Source organism: Pogoniulus pusillus, chromosome 19 (genome assembly GCF_015220805.1).
Source record: "Pogoniulus pusillus isolate bPogPus1 chromosome 19, bPogPus1.pri, whole genome shotgun sequence".
In the NCBI taxonomy this organism is placed as follows: Eukaryota; Metazoa; Chordata; class Aves; order Piciformes; family Lybiidae; genus Pogoniulus; species Pogoniulus pusillus.
Window position 1 is genome coordinate 3579344 of NC_087282.1, and position 22845 is coordinate 3602188.

A 22845-nucleotide genomic window follows, 5' to 3' on the forward strand; every position below is an offset into this window, starting at 1 on the left:
GCAGTGCGAGCAGCAGGTCAAGGGAGGGGATTCTGCCCCCTGGCACTGCTGAGACCTCACCTGCAGTGCTGGGGCCAGCTCTGGAGTCCTCAGCACAGCAGAGAGAAGGAGCTGCTGGGGCAGGGCCAGAGGAGGCCACAACAATGACAGTAGGACTGTAGCACCTCTGCTGTGAGGACAGGCTGAGAGAGTTGGGGTTGTTCAGCCTGGAGAAGACTCCAAGGAGAGCTTCTTGTGGCCTTCTAGTACTTAAAAGGGTCTGTAAGAAAGATGTGGAGCAGACTTTTGGGCAGGGTCTGTGACAGGGCAAGGGGTGATGGTTTTAAACTAAAAGAGGAGATCTTGAGACTAGGCAGAAGGAAGGAAATGTTTTACACTGAGGGTGGTGAGTCACTGGCCCAGGCTGCACAGAGATGTTCCATCCCTGGAAACACTGCAGATCAGGTTGGGCAGGGCTCTGAGCAACCTTATCTAGCTGAAGGTGTCCCTGCTGACTGCAGGGGGGCTGCACCACATGGCCTTTAAAGGTCTCTTCCAACCTAAACCGTTCTGTGATGCTATAAATTCACAGCCACTTTTTGGAATTAAAAGAACACGTTGAGGTTTCTGGGTGGTCTTGTTTGGTGGGAGGGACATTTCTCACCTAATTCCCGAAAGGACAAAGCCCTCCTCATTCATTCAAGTTGCTAACGCAGAAGCTAACACTTGCAAATCAGCTGCAAAACACTTCTAGCTCTGCCTCCCAGTGCAACATAATTCGTAGGAGTTGGAGAGCAGGCAGCTCAGCTATGTGTTTAAATGTCAGGCATTCCTGATGGCCCCCTTAAGCCTGTTCTCCACCCCCAGGTTTCTCTTCAGACACAAAACATCTCCAAGCAAGCTCAGTCCTGGCTTCCATCAGAGCTTTCTCTGGGCTTACAGTAATATTCCAGAAGGGAATTTTTGCATACAGTGTTTTTAATTGCTCTAGTTCATATGAACAAGCCAGACCATCCCACCTCACCCATATGAGCTTCAAATTCAGAGGTGCCTGTTCTGGTGGTGCTGGTGACCATCACACCCTGCAGCCAAAGGGTAAGGAACTTGTAAGCATCTACAGCAACGACCTGCTTGAGCTGAGCTTTGAGGTATCTCCCTGAGACTCAGTTCTCACTCTCAGCTCTCTCTGCCTATTTTTAGGTCTCAGCAATTACCATAGAATCATAGAATCAACCAGGTTGGAAGAGACCTCCAAGCTCAGCCAGTCCAACCTAGCACCCAGCCCTAGCCAATCAACCAGACCATGGCTCTAAGTGCCCCAGCCAGGCTTGGCTTCAACACCTCCAGCAACAAAGACTCCACCACCTCCCTGGGCAGCCCATTCCAATGCCAATCACTCTCTCTGACAACAACTTCCTCCTAACATCCAGCCTAAACCTTCACTGGCACAACTTGAGACTGTGTCCCCTTGTTCTGTTGCTGGGTGCCTGGCAGCAGAGCCCAACCCCACCTGGCTACAGCCTCCCTTCAGGGAGTTGCAGACAGCAATGAGCTCTGCCCTGAGCCTCCTCTGCTGCAGGCTGCACACCCCCAGCTCCCTCAGCCTCTCCTCACAGGGCTGTGCTCCAGGCCCCTCCCCAGCCTTGATGCCCTTCTCTGGACACCTTCCAGCACCTCAGCACCTCCCTTGAATTGAGGAGCCCAGAACTGGACACAACTGGATGTGGCAGCATTCACCACCACTCTTAAGAGAATTCACACCACTTCTTTGGCCATTTTAAGGTGAGCATTACATGCAGCAATGTCACCAGTCTGCCTCTCAAGGCTTGGTTTCTGGGCTGTGAGAAAGCAGATTGAGGACAAACACAGCAAAACCACCATGAACTTAGGTGACCTAAATCAAAGACAGGCAGCTGGAGAAGCTCACGTTGTACTCATGCTCCTCTGGGGGTTGTTTCTTCAGAGTTAGGCAGTGTCCAGATGGGCTCCACATGTACTTTTACTCTCTCCCTCCAGGGTTCTTTGAGAAAGTCCATGGCATACCAACATGTGTCCTGCACGGCTGTTACAGAATCCTCTCTTGATGTGGCTTGCCCTCAACAACATCAAAGTGTTTTACTTGGATGTGGCTCTCACCACCCACCCGCCCACCCTGGGCTGCATCAGCACCATGTGCCAGCCTGAGACCCATGGCAGGAGGGAACAGGGCCTGCTGTGACAGCAGCAGCCAGATTCTCTTTTCTCCTGTCTGGTTCTGGAGGACACCTTTTAAAAGCAGGAAGAAGTCCTGAAGCTCAAGAATGCAGGAGGAGCACCCCTCAAGAGTAAGGCTGGTGGGGAAAGTCCAGGCTGCTGAAGGAGTTTTGTAACCTAAGCTGGAGGTTGCATCTTGTCTGGAATGCCTGCAGTATGGCATTATCCAGGCATGAGGCAGCACACCACAGATCAGGTATTGCAGCATCAGCCAAGAATAGAGCTAGAACAAAGGACAAAGTCTGCACTTCCCAAAACAAGACTGCAGCTTGCTCCAGAAAGTGTAGACTGTTACATAAATGGAAAAGCTGCTTCATAAGAATCAGAAGAAAAGCCTCTCTTATGGCTTATAATGCCACTGGAAGTGCACTGCTGCAACAACCAGAGGCCTGAGAGTCTGTTAAATCCCACACAAACACAACCCAGGTCAGAAGATCCTCCTGCATTCAACAAGTGAATGCTCCAAGGCCTGGAACCCCTCTGCTGCGAGGACAGGATGAGACAACTGTGGTGGTCCAGCCTGGAGAAGAGAATCATAGAATCAAGCAGGTTGGAAGAGACCTCCAAGCTCATCCAGGACAACCTAGCACCCAGCCCTAGACCATCAACCAGACCATGGCACTCAGTGCCTCATCCAGGCTTGGCTTCAACACCTCCAGGCACAGCGACTCCACCACCTCCCTGGGCAGCCCATTCCAATGCCAATCACTCTCTCTGACAACAACTTCCTAACAACATCCAGCCTAGACCTGCCTTGGCACAGCTTGAGACTGTGTCCCCTTCTTCTGTTGCTGCTTGCCTGGCAGCAGAGCCCAACCCCACCTGGCTACAGCCTCCCTGCAGGCAGCTGCAGACAGCAATGAGCTCTGCCCTGAGCCTCCTCTGCTGCAGGCTGCACACCCCCAGCTCCCTCAGCCTCTCCTCACAGGGCTGTGCTCCAGGTCCCTCCCCAGCCTTGCTGCCCTTCTCTGGACACCTTCCAGCACCTCAACATCTCTCTTGAATTGAGGAGCCCAGAACTGGTTCTTGTGGCCTTGTCCTGTCACTGGGCACCACTGAGAGGAGTCTGTGCCCTTCCTCTGGACACTCCCCCACTGGTAAGTTCACTTTGTTAGTGCTGCAAGATGTGACACTCAAACCCACTCAGAGTCAGTGGCACTGAGTGCTCACTGACTGAGGACCTGAGTGCATCACTGCAGCACAACTGCTGAGTGTCACTTGGGTTTGTGTCAGCAGTGCCACACTCTCAGTCCCCAGTGAAACTCTGTTACTGCCAAGTCCTAATAAGAAAGACACTCAAAGGCCATAAATAGGTCAGAACTGACTTGCTGCACTGCATCCAATGTCTGTTTAGCTACTTTGCTCCAGTAGTGGCCAAAAGCAGATTCCTCTGCCCGTTAGCCAAGTAGGAGGCCAAGCAACATTCCCTTATTTATATCTTCTCAGCTTCTGGCAAACAGCAGCAGCAGCAGCACTGCCTAATGTAGCCTTGATTACTTTTTAATGTGTTTCAAGTTTACTTTCTATGAAGGCACCTCAAGGATCAACTTATTATTACAGCTTAAGTCAAATTCTGCTCTTAATAAATAACATCCAAGGGCTAAGGGACTGGGGGGAGGGAGTGAGGTGAAGCCATTCACCCTCCTGTCAAAGGACTGCTGTGCTGCTACTGGGTTTCTGGCACAGAACAGCTCAGAGGCAACACCTGAAGACAGCGTATGCAAGCATCCTTTCATGAACTTCAGCTTTTGTTCCAGCACACGAAAATCATTTTCCTCATCCAGCTCAAACAGGTGCACAACTCACAGGAGCATTCTGGATGGCCAAGGAGACAAGATCCAACAGGCCTCTAGTCAGGGCACCTGTGTCCTCACCAAAAAACAACTCAGAAGAAATCAAACATCCTTCCACTGCTTGCTTTAGATGTTTTCAGTAACTCTGAAAGAGTCACTTCTGCCAAATCAAGCTCTGCAGAAGTCAGGCTGCCAACACTCTTCACAGCAGCCACTGCCTGTTGCAAGCCTAGAAGCCAAGAGGCAATACAAAGCATTATTTCAAGGTTTTATCCCAAATAAGGACTAACTCACTCAACTAAATCTTTCTTTGTAGCTTCCCCTGCACTCTTCAGTAGTTCTCTGCCTCTCTTGAACTAGAGAACCCAGAACTGAGCACAGCACTCCAGATGTGGCCTCACACGGGCAGAGTAGAAAGCAAAGAGAACCTCCCTCAGCCTGCTGGCCACACTCTTCCTAATGCTTCCTAATGCTCTGAACCATAGAATCAGCCAGGTAGGAAGAGAGCTCCAAGTTCATCCAGCTCAACCTAGCACCCAGCCCTGGCCAACCAACCAGACCATGGCACTAAGTGCCCCAGCCAGGCTTGGCTTCAACACCTCCACCCACAGTGACTCCACCACCTCCCTGGGCAGCCCATTCCAATGCCAATCACTCTCCCTGCCAACAACTTCCTAACAACATCCAGCCTAGACCTCTCCTGCCACAACTTCACACTGTGTCCCCTTGTTCTGTTGCTGCTTGCCTGGCAGCAGAGCCCAACCCCACCTGGCTACAGCCTCCCTGCAGGCAGCTGCAGACAGCAATGAGCTCTGCCCTGAGCCTCCTCTGCTGCAGGCTGCACCCCCCCAGCTCCCTCAGCCTCTCCTCACAGGTCTGTGCTCCAGGCCCCTCCCCAGCCTTGCTGCCCTTCTCTCAACACCTTCCAGCACCTCAACATCTCTCTGCAATGGAGGAGCCCAGAACTGGACACAGCACTCCAGGTGTGGCCTGAGCAGTGCTGAGCACAGGGGCAGAAGAACCTCCCTTGTCCTGCTGCCCACACTGCTCATGAGCCCATCCTGCTCCAGGATGCCATTGGCTCTGCTGCCTCACCTTCAGCTCCTCTCTACCAGCACCCCCAGGTCCCTCTCAGCCTGGCTGCTCTCTAGCCTCTGTCCCCAGCCTGGAGTGCTGCTTGGGGTTGTTGTGGCCAAAGTGCAGAACCCTGCACTTGGCCTTGTTTGGCCTCTGCCCACCATGAGACCATGGTGTGTCCTTCTTGACCACAAGAGCGCATGGCTGTCTCACAGTGAACATTTCCATCTCCTAGGAGTGTGAGGCCTTTTTTCACCAAGCTGCTCTCCAGCAGGTCAGCCCCCAGCCCGTACTGGTGCAGGAGGTCATTACTCCCCAGGAAGCCAGTGAGCCATTTATACACTGACTTTGTACACACACGAAGCGCAAGATCCCTGCAGCTGGCCAAGGGAGGAGCGAAAATCCAGCAAGAAGGGGCTGGCAGCACCAGAGCTGTTAGTAGAAGAAGCACCAAACCTTGCTCTGTGCATGTGTTTTGTAGACAGCCTGAGAGCCTGAAGACAGAATAAACAGTAAATGCAAATAAAGCTTTCAACTGCTGAACACTGGGTGAGGTGTTTCAGATCCAGAGAGGTGTCAGACTTGGCCTCTCTCAAAAGGAAGGATCTCTGCTTGAGTTAGAAGAGAGGGATGCCTGACTGCTGCTTAGCTCTCTACTCATGCTGGGCTTCATGCTCCTGCAGCCCTGGGAGGAGTGACAGCAGCACAGTTCTCCTCTCTCTTCATGTGATCTCTGCAAGCAGCCCCACCAGGAGCCCTGTTTGATTAAGGATGAACTCTGCACTTGAAGCAGCCTCATGTCTCTGGGTACTGCCTAGCAGCAGACTGAAACTCAACTATCCAAACCACTACAGTATCAAAATCCTGCCCCTCCTGATACATGGGCTCTGTCCAGGCTGCTCCCAGCCCTCATCTCCTCCTGGTTAGGGGAGTTATCCAGGAAGGATCACCAGGAAACACAGCTTCTTGCTGGGACTGTATGCATGTAATCTGTGTAAATCAGGATTAGGAGGAAAAGAGCCTTCCAGAACTGCCAAGGTTTGTCTCTTTCTTGCACCAGCATGTGCCTTGGCACAGCTATGTGGGGGTCTGAGCCAGAGGAACTCCTCCAGCAGCACAGCAGAGCTGTCTGTTGGGGCCTCAAGCCAGGCAAGCATGTTGACCTCCACCTGCCTCCAACCTCCCTTCAGGCAATCAGAGAGCAAGAAGGTCTTCCCTCAGCCTCCTGTCTCCAGACTAAACAATCAGTTCCCTCAGCCACTCCTCAGGAGATTTGTGCTCTAGGCCCTTCATCAGCTCCATTGCTCTTCTCTGGACATGCTACAGCACCTCAGTGTCCTTCTTGGAAGCAGGGGTCCAAAACTGAACCCAGTATTTGAGATGCAGCCTCACCAGTGTTGAGTACAGAGGAACAATCACCTCTTTAGTCCTGCTGACCACACTGCTGCTGATCCATGCCAGGATGCTGCTGGCCTTGCTGTCCACCTGGGCACAGGATGACTCCTACTCAGCCAGCTGTTGACCAACAGCCCTAGGTCCTTTTCCACCAGGCAGCCTTCCAGTTACTGTTCCCTAAGCCTGGAGCACTGCGTGGGGTTGCTGTGCCTCAAGTGCACAACCTGACACTTGGCCCTGTCGAACCTCATACAGCTGGCTGCTTCTAGTTCCTTTTGTGCCTAGACTACTGCATTTAGCCAAAACAAACACAGCTTTCAAAACCAAACTTCCAGACCTATACATCTCAATGTCTTGCTCTAGAGGAGAATGCAAAGAAAGGCTGAGGTGTTGCAAAGCCAAAAGCTTTGACCGCAGCACCGACACCACCCACGAACGGCTGCAGCACCCAGAACTGTCCTCACCAAAAGCAAGACATCGCCACTAAGACACAAAATAAATTGACCCTTGGCAATTTTCTAAGTCAATTTTGTGGCATTTGACTTTTCCTAAGCCTGCAAACTGCTCGTCTGGTCCAAAACCAACAGAGAGACAGCTTCCTACTGTGGGAATACAGGCTCCATTATCTCGGTTAGCCTCGAACAAAGCACAAGCAGCAGCAGCAGCAGAACATGAACTCCTCATTTATTACACACAGTTGTTTCCTGCAGCAGAGTTGGAGCTCGGCAGGCTGCATTTCCCTGGATGTCTGATGCATCCAAACTCTGTGCAGGGTTAAGAACAGGTCCTTTCCTCCCCAAAAACCAGTACATAACTAACAGGACTCCTGAACGCCACAAAGGTGTGAGAGCAGCAGGAAAAGCAGACAAAGGAACCAACACAGGGTGCATTATCCTGCAGCAGACATCAGGCTGCCCCGGAGGAGGAAGTGCAAACCCCAGCACCAGCTTAACAAAAACTGCCCCAGGGTCTGGAATGAACTTGGTAAGGTTCAACATCTCCTGCAGCTCCACTTATCTGAGCAAACATTTAAGGTTAGCAGGGAAGTGGAAATCTAACAACAAAGCTGCAGCCACAGCTCCTGACTTTTCTTTCCCTGGTCAGCCATCACTGATGGTCACAGAGTCAGTTGTGTGGCACAAGCCAGGCAGAACAGCAGAGAGCTGCAGGCTACAGAAACCTGTAACGCTCCTAAGCTCTTCAGTGTAGCCAAGTCAGCAGCTCAATGTGAAGTCCTGCACCAGATGCACCCCCACAGGGAGGAGATGTCCCACCACTGCCAGAGCTGGGAGCAGCCCCACAGCCACCCTCTCTCTACCCATCAGCCAGCACATGGGCTCTCTTCCACCGCGTCGTGTCCCCTCTTCCAGACAGTGCCTGGCAGGTTAGCCATGACAGAAGGTGAAGCTCACCCACTTCTTCAGTGCTCAAAGGGTAACCCAGGGAGGACCTGAGCAGAGGGCAACAGCATCTTCTCCTGGCAGGACTATTCAGTGTATTTCCAATGTCTCCACAGCCTCAGCATCTCACTGTACTCTCTTATCTAAGGCACAAAATAGTCTCAGGAAACAGGAGCCTTTGTTGTGTGGAAGAAGAAAAGTTCTTAAGTCTAAGCTACTTCAATCACAGACTCCTTAAACAACTCTGGATGTACCCTCTGCCTCTCAGAGCTTTCTCCCCTAAGCAGCTACTGAGCAGGAATCTCAAATCACTGCTTATTTACTCTGTTACTGCAGTTAGGGATCACTTCTGGCTACTTCCACAGACAGCATCAAATACACCAGGGCCCAGGCTCAACAGGAGGCTTTACGGACAGACTGTAACACAGAGAGGACTACTCTCCATCAAGATGATCAGGAGACACAGAAAACTGTCTAGGAACATGTCCTCTTCCAGAGATTCAAAAGTTCTCAATGCAGCTGAGGAAAGAAATGAACATAAAGCACTAAGTGTGCCCCAGAAAACCTGAGCAATTGCCCTAGAAGCCTAGAGCTCACCCCTGCTGTCAGGTTCAGAGTCTGATCTTTTCAGCCAGCCACTATGACTGCTTTGTCTAACCCACAAGCTTCCTTCTTCCCCTGGACAAGCCAGCATCTGCATGGCACCATCAGAAACTAAGACAACTACACACTGCTGTTTACTTTTCAAAAGATTAAGTCCCCCAGCTGTTTGTTTGCAGCAGGATGGAATTCTCCAGGCCTGGGCAAGCAGCTCAAATAGCTTTATTTCCCTGATGTCCCAGCCTAAGGCTCAACAGCTGGCAGCGTGAGGTGATGAGTATCCATCCCAGCGTCTTCCAAGCTGCTAAATTTGATCCCAAATCACTATATGGAAGACATGGCTGGCTGTGCAGCTCCTCCTCAGTTTACACAGCTATACATCCTGGAAGGGACACTCCCCTGGGATAGCTTTATGGATCTACTTGGAAGGGGCTGCACAGGGAGGTGGTGGAGGAACTGTCCCTGGAGGTCTTCAAGAAAAGACTGGATGAGACACTTAGTGCCATGGTCTGGTTGACTGGATAGGGCTGGGGGATAGGTAGGACTGGATGATCTTGGAGGTCTCTTCCAACCTGGTTGATTCTATGATTCTAAAACCTCAGCCCTTGGTACATAAAGCAGTGGCTCTCACAGCTACCTCCCGGTATGCTGTAATGCGATGAAAGGAAGCAGCAATTTAGGGAAAAATTGCTCAGGTGCAAAGATTTCAGAGACTCAGCCACTAGAACCAGGAGATTTGCTTATCTGCATTACAGGGTGGAAAGGAATTTCCAGATGTTAATCAGGATTATCAGGTGGCTAACAACTAAGTGTGCAAACCTGCCCTCTCTTTGCTTTTTGCTTCTACTCCTATATCGCATTTCCTGCCGAGGGGAAAAATCCTGCATCCATTATCCACAGATCAGCATCACTTCAACTTTGTTTCTGTCCCTGCCCAGTGAAAACAATTGGGGATGTATTCTTAATTTCTTCATGGAATTATTCTGCTCCTCTCTTGTTCTGCCAGTTGCTCTGCAGCTGCTGCTCTGGCCAAACACATTTCCAACATGCGCACGGGAATGATCTTGGACAAGCAGCATTAAGCATTTCCTAAGGAGTAAAACCTTGTCCTGCTGTAGTCCATGGCTAAACTCCCAGTGACATGAATCATAGAATCAACCAGGTTGGAAGATATCTCCAAGCTCATCTAGCCCAACCTAGCACCCAGCCCTAGCCAGTCAACCAGACCATAGCACTAAGTGCCCCAGCCAGGCTTGGCTTCAACACCTCCAGGCACAGTGACTCCACCACCTCCCTGGGCAGCCCATTCCAATGCCAATCACTCTCTCTGCCAACAACTTCCTCCTAACATCCAGCCCAGACCTCCCCTGCCACAACTTCACACTGTGTCCCCTTGTTCTGTTGCTGCTTGCCTGGCAGCAGAGCCCAACCCCACCTGGCTACAGCCTCCCTTCAGGCAGCTGCAGACAGCAATGAGCTCTGCCCTGAGCCTCCTCTGCTGCAGGCTGCACCCCCCCAGCTCCCTCAGCCTCTCCTCACAGGGCTGTGCTCCAGGCCCCTCCCCAGCCTTGATGCCCATCTCTGGACACCTTCCAGCACCTCAGCATCTCTCTCGAATAGAGGAGCCCAGAACTGGACACAGTACTCAAGGTGAGGCCTGAGCAGTGCTGAGCACAGGGGCAGAAGAACCTCCCTTGTGCTGCTGCCCACACTGCTCCTGAGCCAGCCCAGGATGCCATTGGCTCTGCTGCCCACCTGGGCACTGCTGCCTCATCTTCAGCTACTCTCTACTAAAGGTTGATCCCACAAGGTGAATACAGGTGTGCTGATTAAACCTGCCTGGAAACTCCTAAAATTGTGCCTTCTTGTGAAAACTCTAATTGCTTTCCCCAGAGCTGCCTGTTGTCTGGTTACAGTGGGCTTTGCCAGTTTAGCCTGACCTCTGCCTAAGGCAGGAGGGGTTCTGCTGCTCCTCCCTAATCACCTAGGACTGAATGTGATGCTTGCCAGTGTCTGCTGCTCAGGGCTTTAGGAGTCCCCTGCTCTGCTGATGTTTTCTATGTAAGGAATACAGCGAGTGGGGATGAGATGTGAACAATGACCATGTTCACCCTTGTGAACTTCACATCTCCCTGTCTGCCCAAGAGCTCAGCAAAATGGGGTGACATTTCAGCTTTGATTAATGGAAACCTTTCTCCAGTCATGCTTCCAGCCCAGGCCTCAGGCAAAGAGGCTGTGCAGCACCCAGCAGGGCTTGCTTCACTGCTAACACCCCAGCCCCAGTCTGGATTCCCCAGTGCATTTCATCCTATGTAAAAGAGAAGATAAGAGGGAAAAGATTCCTTATGCAAAATATTAATGGCCGAACCTTGAGATCATCACAGAATAGCTTAGCTTGGAAGGGACCTCAAGGATCATCTGCTCTGACCTCCCTGCCATGGGAGGATGACCCTCAACTAGACTTGGCTGCTCAAGGCCTCATCCAACCTGGCCTTGAATGTCCCCAGGGAGGAAGCATCCACAACATCCCTGGGCAACCTATTCCAGAGTCTTACCAGCCTCAAAGTGAAGAACTTCTTCCTAAGCTCCAGTCTAATCCTACTCTCCCCCAGCTTCACACCATTTCCCCATCTCCTGTCTCCAGACACCTTTATGAAAAGTCCCTCTGCAGTATTTCTGCAGGATCCCTTCAGGTATTGGAAGGCAACTCTAAGGTCCCCCCAGAGTCTTCTCCAGGCTGGATAATCCCAGCTCCCTCAGCCCATTCTCATGGCAGAGCCATTCCAACCCTTGGATCATCTTTGTGGCCCTCCTCTGGACTCTCTCCAACAGCTCTGTGTCCTCTTTATGGTGGGGACACCAGAACTGGGCACAGTGTGCATCTTGCAACACAAAGCTGTGAGCCTGTTAGCAGGCACTGCTGAGCAAACAGCTTCATACAGGATTTCTTAAAGCCTTCTCCTCCTGAACTGCAGTTGTCCAGAAGGAAACCAAGAGCAGAATTGTGATTAACTTCTGCTTTGCCTCTCCTCTCACCTCAGGTTTCTAAGGTACAGGGGACAAATCCAGTTAAAAGTTCCTTTCATACCTCCAGTCTCTCACAGGATGTCTGAGTTTGCAGAGCAGAGGGAGGTAGGATTTTGGTAGCATTGTCATGTCTGGACATAAACCAGATCCTGAAGCTGCTAAATGTCCAGAGCCTTCTAACACCTCTACAATTGCAAGTGGTTGCAATAACCACCAAATTAAGTCCAAGTCAGCACATCTCAAACACACACATCCTTTTCCATCAGACATTCTTCCTGGACAACACAGAATCACAGATTGGTTTGGGTTGGAGGGGACCTTTAGAGGTCTCCTAATGCCACCTCCCTTCAGTGAGCAGGGCCACCTTCAATGAGACCAGGTTACTCAGAGCCCTGTTGTTCTCCAACATGTTCTTCAGTTTTTAAATGCAAACTGTTAATTTTGGGACCAGAGCCAATTCCATCTAAGAACAGAATGAACAGCTTTGCTGGGTTAGATCCAACACTTGTCTGCCCCAGCATCCTGTCTCCACCGAGCACAGATCCCTGGGAGGAGCACACCAACAGATTGAGCACAGAAGGTTACACCACATTTTACTTTGCCAGACTCCAACAATCCACAGTGTTGAGTTGGAGGTGTAGTAATTATGTGTAGTAGCCCTTAAGAGACCTTCCTCCTTCATTTGCCTGGCTGCATCCTGAGCCCATGCAGATTCTGCCACACACCATGCTCTCTGGCTGTGAGTTGCTCCATCACACCACACTGTCTGTTGTTGTCAAACAAAGTACTTCACCGACTCTGAACCTGCAACCTGCTTGTCTCTCTTGCTCCCCCAGAGTTGTTGCATTAGGAGTTATGAATAATCACTTCTTATTTAATCTCCTGCACCTGAGAGGATCTTATTCACTTCTTGTACCTCTTCACCTCTTTCTCATCTGCAGAATTCTGCTTTATTTTGTTGCTCATCCTAGAGTGATCACCTCACTCTACTGAATGGCTTTTCTCACTTGTGTTGTTTAAAGACAACAATTCCAATCTATTAAAGACAGAAATTCACCACAGATTCATAGTGTTTGGGCTTCTCTCCTTTGCAGTCTCCCACTCTAAGAATTTCTGCTTTTTTTTTTCTTGCCATAAGGTTACCCTGGAGCCTTCTCTTCTCCAGGCTGAACAACTCCAACTTTCTCAGCCTGTCCTCACTTCATTTCTTTGGGCTCTTCTGGACCCATTCCAACAGGTCCCTGTCTGTGTTGTGCTGAGGACTCCAGAGCTGGACTCAGCACTGCAGGTGAGGTCTCAACAGAGCAGAAGGGCAGAATCCCCTCCCTTGACCTGCTGCCCATGCTGCTGGAGATGCAGCCCAGGGGATGGTTGGTCCTACCTGCTGCCCATGCTGCTGGGGATGCAGCCCAGGGGATGGATGGTCCTACCTGCTGCCCATGCTGCTGGGGATGCAGCCCAGGGGATGGATGGTCCTACCTGCTGCCCATGCTGCTGGGGATGCAGCCCAGGGGATGGATGGTCCTACCTGCTGCCCATGCTGCTGGGGATGCAGCCCAGGGGATGGATGGTCCTACCTGCTGCCCATGCTGCTGGGGATGCAGCTCAGGAGATGGATGGTTCTGGGCTATGAGTGCACATTAGTGGATTACATTCTAGCTTTTTATCCACCAGCACAGATCACTGTAGAAACTTTCTTGTGTCTTCTGCAATATCCTCTGCATATTGTGAAAGCAGCTTATATTGATTGTTATCTGGTTTATATAACAGGCAAGTAATCAATTATGTTAGCCAAAAAGAGGAAACAGACAAACCTGGCCAGACCTTGTCCAAAACTTTCTCAAAGTCTAAGGATTCAACCTTAAGAGATCACCCTCATTCACATGCTGGGTGGGACTGCTCCAGATCCTCACTCAAGTTGTGAAGCACAGCTTTTGTCTCCCAGCGTACTGATTCTTCCCTTTGCTCTGCCACTGTCCACACATCTGCTGGGGAAGAGTCTAACAAATAACATCCATTTGTCCAGCACAAGAAGGCAGTTTTTAGCTTCCAGATTTCCCTGAGATCCTGTTGTAAACCACTGCTGCCTTTTTTACTCTGAACACCACAGCGACTCAAACAACGTGGCTCTCCACGGGTACGAGTTGCAGTTTAATGCTCCAGCACCTTTAGGATTTAAAGCAAGGCAGTGTCCGTGCATGGCTGAAGAGCCTCAGGAAGACTTCAGAGAACTCACTGAAAGAAACCAAACAAGCACCTCCACTTCTCACAGGGAAACTAAGCCAAACAGGAAGAAACTGTATGTTCAGGATGTGAAGACTCCTTCAGTTGTACCCAGACAGCATTAACTTCAGCCAGTCTGCAGCCTGATGTTAACCCTTCGCCTTCCTTCTGCTGGCTGAAAACTCAGCCTCACTTTACACCTTCTGCATTTCACAAGAGGGGTTGGAACAGTCAGCTGCAGTTGCTGGCCTGGAAAGGACATGATCCTGGATGGAGCCTTTATTCTGGGACAACTTATCCTAGATAGGCATTACAATTAAAACTCCTTCAGGCCTGATTAAACATTTGACCAACAAAAGCACTCTAAATGGAATCATGAGGTGAAGTCTCCCCTGAACACAGCTGGAGTTAAGCAAAGGGGTTTAACATTGTGTTTTCATGCTTGAGCAGAAACATTCTTGAATAGCATCAGATGGGTAAGCTGTGGGTTTGAGTTGGGTTTCCAGACCACTGATTAGTGCCAGGAACTAAGATCAGCACTTCCAGGGCAGCAACTTAAGGCCTGGAGAGAATGAAAAACAGTTATGCAAGTACTCATCTACCTCTGGCCACGAGAAGGATCTTTAGCTCTTCTTTTTATCATACAGGGGAATATTTCCATCCTAGTTTGAACTTAAACAGCTGAAATCCATCAATGGTTGTTTAGTTCCGTGTTTCCTCTCTCCCCTACTCCTCCTGTTCTGGGAGGAGTAAGAATAACCTTGCAGAGACTCTCGGGTTTGGCATACAGGTGCCAATTCATTGACTTCTATAGGGATTGTCTGTGTGCAGCTTTAATGCCTCAGGACGAGAAAAGTTCCTTGTTCAACATGACTAATAGTTACTGTTCAACATGACTAATAGTTACTAAAGAAGCACAAGTGTGGAGCACAGACCTGACACTGGATGGATCATATGGGATCCACCCCATCAGTGCTGGCAGCAGTGCCCCACTATCTTTGTCAGCGATACGGACAGGGGAATCGAGTGCGTCCTCACCAAGTTTGCAGATGGCACCAAGCTGGGTGGCACAGTTGACTTGCTAGAGGGCAGGGATCCATCCAGAGGGACCTGGACAGGCTGCAGAGCTGTGCCCAGGCCAACCTCATGACATTCAACAAGGCCAAGTGTAAGGTCCTGCAACTGGGTCAGCGCAATCCCAAGCACAACTCCAGGCTGGGTAGGGAATGGCTGAGAGCAGCCCTGACAAGATGAGGGGTAATGGGTTTAAACTGGCAGAGGGGAGATTCAAACCAGGTGTTAGGAAAAGGTCCTTTACAGTGAGGGTGGTGAGACACTGGCACAGGGTGAGGTTGTGGCTGCTCCCTCCCTGGAGGCTGGATGAGGCCTTGAGAGACCTGTTCTAGTGGGAGGTGTCCCTGCCTATGGCAGGGTGCTGGAACTGGATAAGCTTTGAGGTCCCTTCCAGCCTAAACTGTTCTATGATTCTGTGTACCAGCAAGTGCAGTGGTTCAGGGTTCAAGCTCACAGCATTCAGCATCTCCTCAAGGTCAGCCTTGCTGTGCATGTGCTTGAGGAAGACACAAACCTGATTCATGACTTCAACATAAACACTGTCAGACCCAAAGGTACAACCTGCAGCTGTTCCCAGCAAAAAGCCTTTCCCAGCCTGAACTGGGGAGCACAACATCCATTCTTCCTCGTGCTGTCCAAAAACCTGGGTTTGTTTAAGCACAGTAGAATGTTTTCTTATTTTGATAGATGGAAACCATTGCAACAACTGCAGCCAATGTAATCTCTGGCTCCATTTAAAATGTCAGTGTAATGTTTTAAGAAAAAATATTTGAGTTATCTGGAGTTTGGAACAATGACTTTAAGAAAACACCCCATGAGGCAGATGGAACACATCCTGGCTAACTTCCTCTCTAGAGCTGTGATATGTGTTTTGTCTTCTGCCCTGAGAGCTCTAATTCAAGACAGTTCATAGGGTTTAGAGAGAGAAATTAAGTTTGGTTGACAGTGGATGTCCAAAAATCTGCTGCATGCATATTATGTTTAGGAAGGAGAAGGGATTAACCATCAACAGCCAGTTTTCACCCACGGCATACTGAAGTGCAGGAGGTAAGTACCACCAAAACACATATACACATTGTGAGATTGGATTTAAAGCTGCAGCTCAGTTTATTTTCCCTGTGATATGTGGGTTTAACTAAACACAGACTCGTTAAGGCTGGAAAAGACCTCCAAGATCTCCGAGTCCAACCATTAACTCAGCGTTGCCAAGGCCAGCGCTGACCACAAGCCTCTTGGCACCACATTTACATGGCCTTACAGTTCCTTCAGGGATGGGGATGCCACCACTTCCCTGGGCAGCCTGTTACAGCCCTCACACAATCTTTCAGTGAATAAATTATTCTTAATAAATAGTCAGAACCATTCTGGCTGCACCTTGAGGCTGTTTCCTCTCATGCTATGAGTTGTTACCTGGGAGAGGAGAATGATGCCCACCTGGCTCCTACCTCATGTCAGGGGATTGTATGTGGAGAGCAAAAAGGTCTCCCCTTAGCCTCCTTTTCTCCGGACTAAGCAACAACCATCCCCATAGCTACTCCTCAGAAGAGTGCTCTAGATCCTTCACCAGCTTTGTTGTCCTTCTCTGAACACATTCCAGCACCTCAATGTCATGCCCGGAGCAAGGGGTCCAAAACTGAAGCCAGTATTCAGTATGTCCTTGCCAGTGCAACACTCACTGCCCTAGTCCTGCTGGACACAACCTGCATCACAGAATGGTTTAGGCTAGAAGAGACCTCAAAGATCATCCAGTTCCAACTCCCTGCCATAGGCAGGGGCACATCCCACTAGAACAGGTTGCTCAAGGCCCCATCCAACCTGGCCTTGAACACCTCCAGGGAGGTTGTGGAGCACAGAAGCACCTGGAGAAGAGAAGGCTTCCAGGCAACCTTGGAGTGGCCTTTCCGTATTTGAAGGGGGCTACAGGAGTGTTGGGGAGTGCCTATTGACAAGGTCTTGTAATGGCAGGATGAGGAGGAATGGGCTTGAACTGGCAGAGGGGAGATTGAAACTAGACATTAGGAAAGGTTTCTTTGCAGTGAGGGTGGTGAGACACTGGCACAGGTTGCCCAGGGAGGTTGTGGCTGCTCCCTCCCTGGAGGTGTTCGAGGCCAGGCTGGATGAGGCCTCGAAAAACCTGTTCTAGTGGGAAGTGCCCCTGCCTGCGGCTAGAGGTTAGAACTGGATGAGCTTTGAGGTCACTTCCAACCTAAACCACTCTATGATTCTGTGATCTGCATCTCTCCAGAGGGCTGCTTCAGGAGTAAGCATCTCCACCAGCACTCTTGAAGCCATGAGCTATTCAACAGAGACCAAACCTGGTGGTCACATACAACTCTATTTACTTCCAGTGGCTCTTCTCCAAAGCTGTCCTGACTCAGCTACAACGCACAGCACCAACACTTACCACTGCCCATATATCCTCAGCAGCACCAGAAAGTGCTCCTCTGCCTCACTGGGTCATGAGAGGGAAAAGAAAAGACTAATTGTGAGCAAATGATTGCTCCCCAGACCACAGGCCACTTTCTTCCTCATTTCCTGGCGGGTGGCTGGCAAGTCTTGGGAGCAAGAGAGCTGCTGGCACAGCCTCCAGTCTGGGACACAGTATCTGAAGGGGGCCTACAAAAACGCTGGGGAAGGACTTTTTATGCTATCAGGTAGTGACAGGACTGAGGGGAATGGAGCCAAGCTGGAGGTGGGGAGATTCAGACTGGATGTGAGGAGGAAGTTGTTCACCATGAGTGGTGAGAGCCTGGAATGGATTGCCCAGGCAGGTGATGGAGGTGTTTAAGGCCAGGCTGGATGAGGCTCTGAACAGCCTGGTCTAGAGTAGGGTGTCCCTGCCCATAGCAAGGAGGTTGGAACTAAATGATCCTTGTGGCCCCTTACAACCCTGACTGATTTTATGATTCCACAAGCAAAAAAGCAATACAAAAAAAACCCACAAACCCCCCATATCCCTAACTTTGTGGATGCTAATCCTAAACAACAGTGAGTCTGATATGCAACATGGGACTCTGACACAGACTCTGCAGACCATCTGTTTTTGCCCTGTCTGCATTCACAGGAGGAGGTGAGGAAGGAAAGCCACCCATGCAGCCACCAAAACAAGAGAGGGGGCAGAGCCTGGGGACAGAAGCATGGGCTGTAGACCACAGATACACAGCGCCTGGTCCTGAGGAGCAATCTGGACACCATCAGTTTAATGCAGCAGTTTCCACAGCTCACAGCACTGGCAGTGGCACACAGAAGAGCTCAGTCAGTCCCAATACCTCCAGAGCTGGCCCTTCACTTCCATAGCCACAGCCTTCGGGTTTCACCCATACTCCCAAAGCTTGCAGGAGGACAACAGATGAATGAACACAGTTCCTTGAGACAAAGTCCATCGTCAAGACCGATGCAGTTGTAGCTAACAACTGCACACTCATAAACTTGAGAATTCAAACAGCTGACTGCTTTCCACAGGAGATTAATAAAACTGGTAATTCAACAGCCTTCAGGATGATGCACACATCTGCTTCTGGTGCTGCAGGAAAGCTGGGGCAATCTCTTACCCAAAAAACAACCACACACCTGATGTCTAATATAGAAAACTACAGACTGGAGTCAGGCAACTCAGCCTCTTCCCTCTTCATTTCATTTTTTCTTCCAGGTCCAAGAGTCTAATTACTCTTTGGCCTCTCCTTCTTTCATCTCTTGGAGGATTTGAAGAGAAACTTAGAGTCATATTGCTGCCACAGCCAGCAGAGTCCCTGACTGAGTCAATGCTTGGGTGCTCCACTTGCTTCTATCAGGTTAAGTTCCTAGCCCCCCACACTGCCTCGTTCCCAGTAATGCTGTTGACTTCAGTGTATGTCACACAGAAGGGCTCCTGGACTGATGCTACACATGCACATCCCCACCTTTGGTACCTACAGCTCCTCTGCATAGCTCTGATCCGCCACGAATCTTTGTCCAGCTCACGACTCACCAGTGCAACACATAAACTGGGCAAGATTAAAGAGAAAGAGCAACTTTCCATACAAGCCTTCCAAATGCAACAGGAGACTCATGGTGAACTGTTTCATGATGATTTCTGGAGTGAAATTCGAAGAGAAGGCAGACCAAGACTGTAGCCATCACCTTTTGGCTGAGTCCTTCATTATAGGCTTTCAGTATAGTCAGTTATTTCCACTTCCAAGAATCATAGCAATGAACCATCCCAAACCAAAGTCACCTCCACCTTTACCACACACAGCATACAGCCAGTGCCACGGCAAACACAGGACTTTGCAGCCAGTGAGACACACCAAAGATAACACTGAGCACCAACTCCTCGTGCTGCAAAAGCAGTCAAGGAGCAGCTCGGCAGGCACAGTTTCCTTATGCTTAGGTGCAAGTTTCTGTGCCCCAGTCTGTGCCTGTTGCCCCTTGTCCTGTCACTGGGAACCACTCCAAATGTGACCCCATCATGTGAATACCTGCTTTTTAGACACTGCTAAGATCACTTTCTGATGTGACAGCCATGTCCTGACTCTGAAGGACACACTAACACAGGGCTGAAGTCAACTTCATCAGAAATCCTTGGAAACACACTTGGAAAATGCCTTTGCTTAGACAGGACCTTCATGGGATATTTTTTTCTTATGGATGCCTACTACTGAATATAAACTTTATGGAGAACAGTGCTCTAGGGGAACGTTTTCTATACTATGATGTGGCAAATTACCCTCCAGAAGTAAAGCACGGCTTTGCCAATAAAACACCACAAGTTTTGGGCACCCTCCAAGACTTGCAGCCTCAGGCTGTGAGGTGGTGAAGCAATCCCAACCCCTTCTGCCTTCAGCAGGAGACAATGCTTTGCAGAGCCCCACAGAAGCTTCATCGGGTTTCAGAAATAGGGCAGTGGTTTTTCTAGGAAAGAGATTTGATTCTCATTTTCTACTCGAGCAAATGAGCCTTTTAAAAACCAAAATAACACGGTGCCGGGTGTCACTGGCATTACAAAGCCGACTTAGAAGGAATGAAAGCCCTTACGGGGCTGATGTTAGCCAGTCTGCTGGAAACGGCTGACTCTGTTCCATCTCTTTCTGCTGCAGCCTCCTCTGATGTGGATTTTCCATTTCTGGAGTGGGTGATTTCAAATTCGGTACCCAGAAAGGCTCCTCTGGTCCTCCAAGCAAAGCCTGTCTCACTAACAGCTTAAGACCCCCGAAGAGAATTCATTCTAGCACGCCATTCCCTGTGGATAGGTGCCTCTCTGTCTTACACTGAGCTGAAATATCGATCAGAATTCTTGTACTAGAAAGAAAACAGCCACCCAGTGAGGTACTTGGCTGACTCCTGCCAACAGAAACAGCCTCAGTGTACTCAGTAAACTGAGAACATGGGAGTCCTGCTCATTACCACAAGATTACTTGCGCTGCACTAGCTGTAGACACAGGCATGAGTGTGTGTGCATATATATAGATAGATATATAGATATATATACACACAGACACGTCACAAACCTGGCAATTCATGTGCACATGACACCCAAATTCCACAAAACCAGACTGCACCAAGGCTGCGTTCAGATTCCACAGCCGAGGGTGCACAAAGGAGCCCGAAAGGCAGCAGCAAGCCGGAATCAAGCCTTGTCGTGTCTAAAATCCACGCGGCAGCAAAGAACTCACTAAGCTAATAATTAAAACCCTAATTTTAAACCCAGGAAAACATAGTTGGGATTGAGATAAGTAGCTGCACCCCTGAAGCTTATTATCACACCACAGGCAGAAATCAATAACTGCCATTAAGAGGTCAGCGATAGGAATCTGTAGCAGCTGAAGCAGTCAACTTGAAACCTATTAAGAGCTGTATTAGAAAGAATTACTTCTTCAATTTGCTAATGACCACTTCTCTCCTTCCAGAAGATCCTTTTGGAAAAACCCTTGGGAAATCCCTCTGGGCACCCCTTATGAATGAAGTACTCAAGATTTCAAGACTCTCCAGATCAGCATCAGATAACCACCTGCTTTTCACAATCAGCACCAGCACGTCGATCAATATAAAGATTAACACAAACGACACAAGAAGAGAGCAAAGCCAGGGACACCCAAGGTCTACAATCCAGTGCCATCTGCACTCCATCGCTGCTGGCCTCAGCCTCTGTCAGAGCTAAATGAGATGTTAGAGCATCACAGCCACCAACTGCAAAGCTTACCAACGTGACACTTTGCTGAAGGTCCCAGGTCAGTCATTGCCCTCCACCAGAGATGGGGAATTCAGTGAGGACTTTTTTTATCTTCCATACATCACTGTCCTCTGAAAGTTTAGGAACCGGCACCTGAAGTGCAGGACCTAACAGTGACATGAAAGCTCCTCACAAAGCTACAGCCCATTCTCTTTATCTACTTGCAGGAAAAGTCACTGATCGTTATCTGGCATTTTCTGAGTCCCTGGCATGTTGCAGCTGTCCCGCAGTCATACTAAGCACAACAAACCCCCCTGTATCTTAGAGCATCTTTCACACAGATCAGACGATCTTGGGGACACCACCACTCTGAGCTACCACTGAACACAGGCACAAATCCCTAACATTTTTGTTTGGTTATCTTCCTTTCGAAAAATACAGTCTTCAGAGCGAGCTCTGCCCACAACTCACGGGGGCCATCAGAAGCAGAAGCCAGTACACCCCCACGAGTCAAGAAACTACTCAGACAGCAGCCACATATGCTTGCCATCGTTAATCACCCAACGTACGAGGAATTAACTCATCGAAACCAAATCCTGCCATAATGGGTGAACCACTTGGAAATAAACTTCAGCACAACAGCAGCAACAAAATCCTAAACATCTTTGGCTTTGCCTTCCCTGGCTGGGCAGGATGAGTGGCAAAAGCCTGTCCCCCGCTCGGAGCTGCTGCCGCCAGTCCGGCCGCGGGTGTGGGAGCGGCACACACAGCTCAGAGCAAGCCGAGAAATCGACAAGGAAATGACATTCGGTTCTCGACGGCCAGCTGCAGCACACACATCCCACCAGCGCTGGGTGCCTCTCTGGCTCTGCAAAGCCCAGCTGCCTCTGCCTCCCCTAGCGCTGCCCGGCCGCAGCTCGCAACCCGCGGGCGAGAGGATCCGAGGGGACCCCTGCATCGCGCCCGTTCCCCCGCCACTGCCCTCCCGCCCAGTATAACTTTCCCGGGGCTCTCCTTACCGCCGTGGAGCCGGAGGAGGAGGCGATGTAGACCTTGATGACCATGCTGGGAGACGAGGCGGCGGAGGCGGCGGGATGCGGAGCCGGGCAGGTGGGTGTGTGCGGGCAGCACGGCGAGGAGCGGGCTGGAGCCGAGGCGAGGGCGGGAGAGGCGGCGGCGGCGGCGCTGGCGGCGGGAGGCTTCGCCCCGCCTCGCCGCGCTCAGTGGGCTGTCGGCGCAGCACTCACCGCCGCCCAGCCCGGAAGAGGGAAAGCGGTTTAAAGAAAAAGGCAGAAAGCAGGGGGCGAGGCGAGGCGAGGCGAAGCGAGGCGGCGAGTTCCCGGCCAGCTCCCGGCCAGCCACGCGAGACGTGCCGAGCGGCGGCAACCGCCATGGTGGTGCTGGGGGCCGGGCGGGGCTGCCGCTGCCTCGGAGAACGGGGCGAAGAGCGCCTGGGCTGCCCCTTTATCCCGGCGGGCGGGCAGGCAGGCGGCGGGAGCCAGCGGTGCCGCCATGGCAGCAGCTGCCTTCACTCACGGCTGCCGCCGAGGCGGGAATAGAGCGACTTGTCCCCGGCTGAGCCCTTCTCGTAGCCGCCCCTCGGCAGCGTCCCCTGGCCGCTGGGAGCCAGCCATCTCCCGCACTGCAGCCGCGGCCGCGCCGCCGCCTGCCGTGCCCGCGGTGCGACAGCACCAGGCGGCATCTCGCCACCCCGGCGGGGCCGGACCAGACTGCGGCTCCGCAGCCGCAGGTTCCTTTGGCCCGTTCGCTTGCAGGGGCGCCAGGAAGTTTGGGATGAGAAGATGTTAATGCGCCAAGAGTGCTGGTGGATGACATCCATGGCACAGCAATGTGCCCTTGTGGCCAGGAGGGCCAG

General features: G+C 50.9%; 1 protein-coding gene across 1 annotated transcript in view; it reads right to left on the bottom strand.

The window, feature by feature from the left end:
- Positions 1-22361, bottom strand: part of SH3BGRL (SH3 domain binding glutamate rich protein like) — a 44354-nt gene extending 21993 nt beyond the window's left edge. The window contains exon 1 of the mRNA XM_064158978.1: positions 21989-22361. Coding sequence (XP_064015048.1) covers positions 21989-22033 — 45 coding nt within the window. The 5' untranslated portion in view covers positions 22034-22361. The remainder of the gene's footprint in view (positions 1-21988) is intronic.
- Between the last annotated feature and the right edge of the window lie 484 nt (positions 22362-22845).